The following is a 5,131-nucleotide window of genomic DNA, read 5'->3' as shown; positions in this document are numbered from 1 at the left end:
ATTTGATATGGATAGATTATACTCTCTCCATCGTACTAAAAATATCTATTTTTCATTATCGGTCTTTCAAATACAAAGTATACATTTCTCTTCCTAATAAGTATACACCCATTGTATAAATACTAAAATTACACTTAATTCAAATCCCCGTATGACCTATCTTTAGTATAAGTTGAATTACCACAACTATTGTTTTAATTGCAAATGTCCATTGATAATCCGGTGGTGATAGCTAAAGCACTGATATTTTGAATTGAAAAGCTTCTCAAAGGTTGGGATCCTCGTGTTCTTGAGTCTAAGTAGAATGCTATCTGCATCTAAATGGTCGTTTCAAGGGTCTTTCTCATCACTTCCATCGGTAATATACACGATTGGATTGGACGAAGGGAGTTCGTTATAGAAGATGCTCTCTTCATTTCGGCTTCTGGGGAGAAACTTGACATTTTTTAAGATATTTTTTAATGTGAATCTCATAGTTGGTTGCTTGTATCATTTAAAGTAATATATATTTGATGATGATGATGTATGCCATAAATCCAATATTAGGATGATTTTCCAAGTAAAAATAACAAACATATTTGACAAGTTATAAATATGTTAAAATTTTGGGTTATCAAGTATTCTTACACTAAATTTTTGTTCATCCTACGAAAACTTCAAATGTTATTTTATAACCTAACATGTTAATTTTTAGTGAAGTCCAATATTTACTATTCTTCTATAAAAGTTTTGTTTTAAGAAAGAAATTAATACCGTCCCTTCATTAAGTTGGAGCATGGATATTGATAATGTCAATTTTTTTGAAAAACTTATAAAATTAGTCAAAACCGAAAGAATTGGTAAAAAAAAAAAACTAGAAACTTTGGTAAAGAGCTTGGTTGACTGCGGGTGAAAAGGGATAGAATTTAGACCAATGAATTTCAAATGCACGTTACCTAGAATAAATAACATTGACTCTCTCTATCTTTATATATGACTAAAAATCTTATTTTAATATATTTTTCTGTTTGAAATTGTCATATTTGTGGGCACTTTTCAATTATATGCCAATTAGTTTTTTAAACTAACGCCATATTGGTTGTGTATTGATAAACCTACGAAATAGTTATGCTTTAAAATGAGCATTATTTATATATATTAGCATTAAATACCAAGCTGCTTTTGCATTTCCATTACTTTGAGTTATTTCCTACAAATTAAGAATTTTGAAAATAAAAGTGTAAACATCATTTCATGTGTGCACATAATTTTGACGGGATATAAAATCACATATATGCTCAAACGTGTGATTTTTTTTAATTATTACAAAAATTATCTAATTAATTACAATATTTTTAACTACAAAATATTTTTGTAGTTAATTATGGTATTCAACAAAAAAAAATAAAAATTATCGGTAAAAATAAGTTGTGTACTACAAAATTAATTTCTTCCCTAAAATTCTTTTGCTAAAATAATCCTATTTTCATTGAAAAAAAGTTTTAGCTACAAAATCGTCTTTCATAGCTAAAACCATTTGGCCTAGAATTTTGTTATGCATTTTATTTTTGTAGCTAAAGAACTTTAGCTACAAATCATATTTTTGTAACTATATCATTTTTTAACTTTCATTGAAAAAAAATTATATTTCATTATGAAAATCAAATTTGTCACCAAAGACTTTTACCAATGCAGTATAGGCGACGAAATGAGTTTAGTCGTAAAAACATTTTTACTACGAATTCATTACCTTTTGCTACAAAATTTTTTGTACCTAAATTTAAACTTTTTTTTTTTTTTTGTAGTGAATTCAACTTAATGCACATACATATTCATAATTTCTTACAAGTAAAATTTTAAATTTAACATTTAATTATATTCATATATGGGGTAAACTATTTATTTAGTCTCATAATGATAGTTAGAAATCGCATGCGTTTTATATTCATATCATATGCGATAATTGGGTGATTTTGATTGGATTCTACCTAATTTATATGCGAATTGTTTATTTGCTGTGTGCAGAGGGCAAATATTAAATTTGGCATAATTGACAAAAAAAAAAAAAAAAATAAATAAAATAAAATTAATTAAAGACCCAAAAGCCCATCTACAAAATAATTAGGGCAAACATTAAATAAAAGGAGGGATCACACGTTTCAAAGGAGAGGACGGCTAGGGCAGAAACGCACAGGAGCAGGAGACTGACAGATTCATAGATCGCGCAGGAGCAAATCGACAGAGAAGATTTCCCCCTCCCACTATGACTTCATCTTTCTCTTTTGTTCTTTGTTATTTAATTATGGAGTAGATACTTTTCTGGTTTGAGGGGTGATAATGTTTTGGTTCTTTTGTTTTGGAGATTCTTGATTTTCTTTATAAAAGTTCTTTTTGATTATCAATATTTGTCTAATTCTGATAATAGCGTTTATTATTGTTAGATTGATTGAATATTTTGGTACCGATATTTAAATTAGTCTGATAATCTAAAGTCAATTCAAGTAGGATATCCGTAATTGTATTCACACTTGAATAGGTGACAACCGAGTTGAATAGTTCCTTCCCGGGGGTTAGACAATCAAATCTAATTGCTTCTCTTAGATAGTAATTGTTTTGAATTGGGTTTTTCTAGATTGGAATGCGGTTAGGTAATATTCTTATGGGCACACCTAGGTTTATTTGCTTAATTAGGGGTAGTTAACGGTCGTACCTTAATTACCTACACCGTAAGGAAAAATTGGTTGTCAGAGCTTGTTGATAACTATAACCAATTTATTGATACTTTAATAAGAATTAATTTAATTGAATTAATGATAGAACACAAGTGCCATAACTGCATCATCCCTTGAGCCAGACATCCCCTTGATAGTCAGTTCCCCTTTAATTTAATTGCTTTGTTATTTTATTTTAATTAGATAATAAAAGAAAAATCCCCCTTTATTTGTTGCATTAGAACACGAAAGAGTGAATCACACAATCCCTGTGGAGACGATCCCTTCCCCTATATTACATTAAACTGTGATCACGGAGTAGGTGAAATATTTGATTGACCGCGCGACAGGTCAATTTTTGGCGCCGTTGCCGGGGATTGGCGCTTTGTTTTACTCTTTTGTATTATTTTAATTTATCCTCTTGTTTATGCCCCGTTCTTCTCGTACAGGTGAACTGATATTTAATCTTGAGATCGAGAAGGTTGAGCGAAAGCTACGAAAGGAAGCCAAGCAACGAAAATCTGCTCAGGTTGCGAAGCTGGCAGAATCTTTAAACCATCTCAAAATCTCCAGCTCTAGCGGCTCTGAAAGTGATCAAGAGACTGTCATGGCTGAAGACACCCGCACTTTAAGGGAGTTGGCTGCTCCCGACTTAGCGCAGCAACCCTTATGCATTAACTTTCCAACTCTGAATAACACTATTGCTTTTGAACTGAAATCTGGATTAATTCATTTATTGCCTTCTTTTCATGGACTTGCAGGTGAAGAACCTCATAAACACTTGCAAGAGTTCGACGTGGTGTGCTCCAGCATGAAACCACCAGGTGTTACTGACGAACAGATCAAACTCAGAGCCTTCCCATTCTCACTCAAAGATGCTGCAAAGGATTGGCTTTACTATCTCCCACCTGGAAGCATCGACACGTGGAACGACATGAAGAAGAAATTTTTGGAGAAGTATTTTCCAGCTTCCAGAGCTGCGATCCTGAGGAAGGAGATATGTGGTATCAAACAACAATCAGGTGAAACGCTCCATGAATATTGGGAGCGATTCAATAAGCTTATCATTAAATGTCCACAACATCAAATTCCCCCTCAATTATTGATTCAATACTTTTATGATGGTTTATCATTGATGGACAGGAACATTATCGATGCTGCAAGTGGTGGAGCTTTAGTGAATAAGACGCCGGCACAAGCTTGGGATCTTATTACGAGGATGGCTGAAAATACGCAGCAATTTGGTTCAAGAGATGTTGGACAGATGAGCGGAAACAACAGTGACCATGCCATCCAATCGATGCAACAACAACTTTCTGAGTTGACGAGCTTCGTTCGCAAGATGGTTGTGGAAAAATCCAACACGAGTGTCCAAGTCAAGGTGTGTGGAATATGCACGAGTGCAGGACACCCTACAGATGCATGTCCGACCCTTCAAGAAGAATGTGCAGTGGATGTGAACACTGCAAACTACAGTATGAATAGACCTCCAGCGTACAATCCATACTCCAACACCTACAATCCAGGCTGGAGAGATCATCCGAACTTGCGTTATGGAAACGCACAGCAAGGTAATGCTCATCAACCATTTGGAGCTATGCAGCAGATGCAACAACCTCGTTTCTATGAGAAACAGCCGCCCCAAGCACCCACAAGCAACTCCAGTCCATCTTTGGAAGACTTGGTGAAGTCTATGGCTACCAGTACCCTGCAATTCCAGCAAGAGATGAAGTCAACTGTCGACAAGCTACAAATTCAGATTAGCCAAGTTTCAGAATAGGTAAAACAACTATGAGAAAGAGGAAAGTGGCCTGCGCAACCAGAGCAAAACCCGAAGAACATCAGTGCCATAACTCTTCGTAGCGGAAAGGAATTGGAAGGTCCACCTCCTATCTCAAAGGAACAGAATGAGGATCAGATTGAGATGGAGATCGGAAAAGAAGCTGAACTTCACGAAAAGGTACTTCCTGACTCTGTTCCTCCTACTGAAACTAAATCAGCTCCTTTTCCTGACAGGTTGAAGAATTCACAAAAGGCAACCAAACGAAAAGAGATGATGGAAATATTCAAGAAGGTAGAACTTAATATCCCGCTCCTGGAGGCTATCAACCAAATCCCCAAGTACGCAAAGTTTTTGAAAGAACTGTGCACTAACAAAAGGAAATTGCGAGGGAACGAGCATATTATAGCGGGTGAGAACGTTTCTGCTGTTCTCAAAAGAAAGGTACCACCCAAAACCGGTGATCCAGGTATGTTTTCTATCCCTTGTAGGATTGGAAAAACTGAGATAACTAAGGCTATGCTAGATTTAGGAGCTGCTATTAATGTCATGCCTCGATCAATATACGATTCTTTAAATCTAGGGCCTTTAAAGAAACAGGAATTATTATTCAACTTGCTGATCGAACCAATGCTTACCCTGATGGTATGATAGAAGACGT

The 5,131-nt window shown here is 34.9% G+C and overlaps 1 protein-coding gene and 1 non-coding gene across 2 annotated transcripts; one reads left to right on the top strand and one right to left on the bottom strand.

Annotated features, from left to right (window-relative positions):
* Positions 1 to 3,117: 3,117 nt before the first annotated feature.
* Positions 3,118 to 4,470, top strand: LOC127247053 (uncharacterized). The gene has a single exon (XM_051268744.1). The coding sequence runs from the start codon at positions 3,118 to 3,120 to the stop codon at positions 4,468 to 4,470; it is 1,353 nt and encodes a 450-aa protein (XP_051124701.1).
* Positions 3,673 to 3,779, bottom strand: LOC127247066 (small nucleolar RNA R71). Its single transcript, XR_007837802.1, has one exon. It is a non-coding gene; the product is annotated as a small nucleolar RNA R71 (small nucleolar RNA).
* Positions 4,471 to 5,131: the final 661 nt, after the last annotated feature.

The sequence above is a fragment of the Andrographis paniculata genome, unplaced genomic scaffold, assembly GCF_009805555.1.
Source record: "Andrographis paniculata isolate CXL003 unplaced genomic scaffold, ASM980555v1 Contig110END, whole genome shotgun sequence".
Classification (NCBI taxonomy): domain Eukaryota; kingdom Viridiplantae; phylum Streptophyta; class Magnoliopsida; order Lamiales; family Acanthaceae; genus Andrographis; species Andrographis paniculata.
Note: the sequence above shows the minus strand (reverse complement) of the source record. Positions and strands in the feature narration are given on the sequence as shown.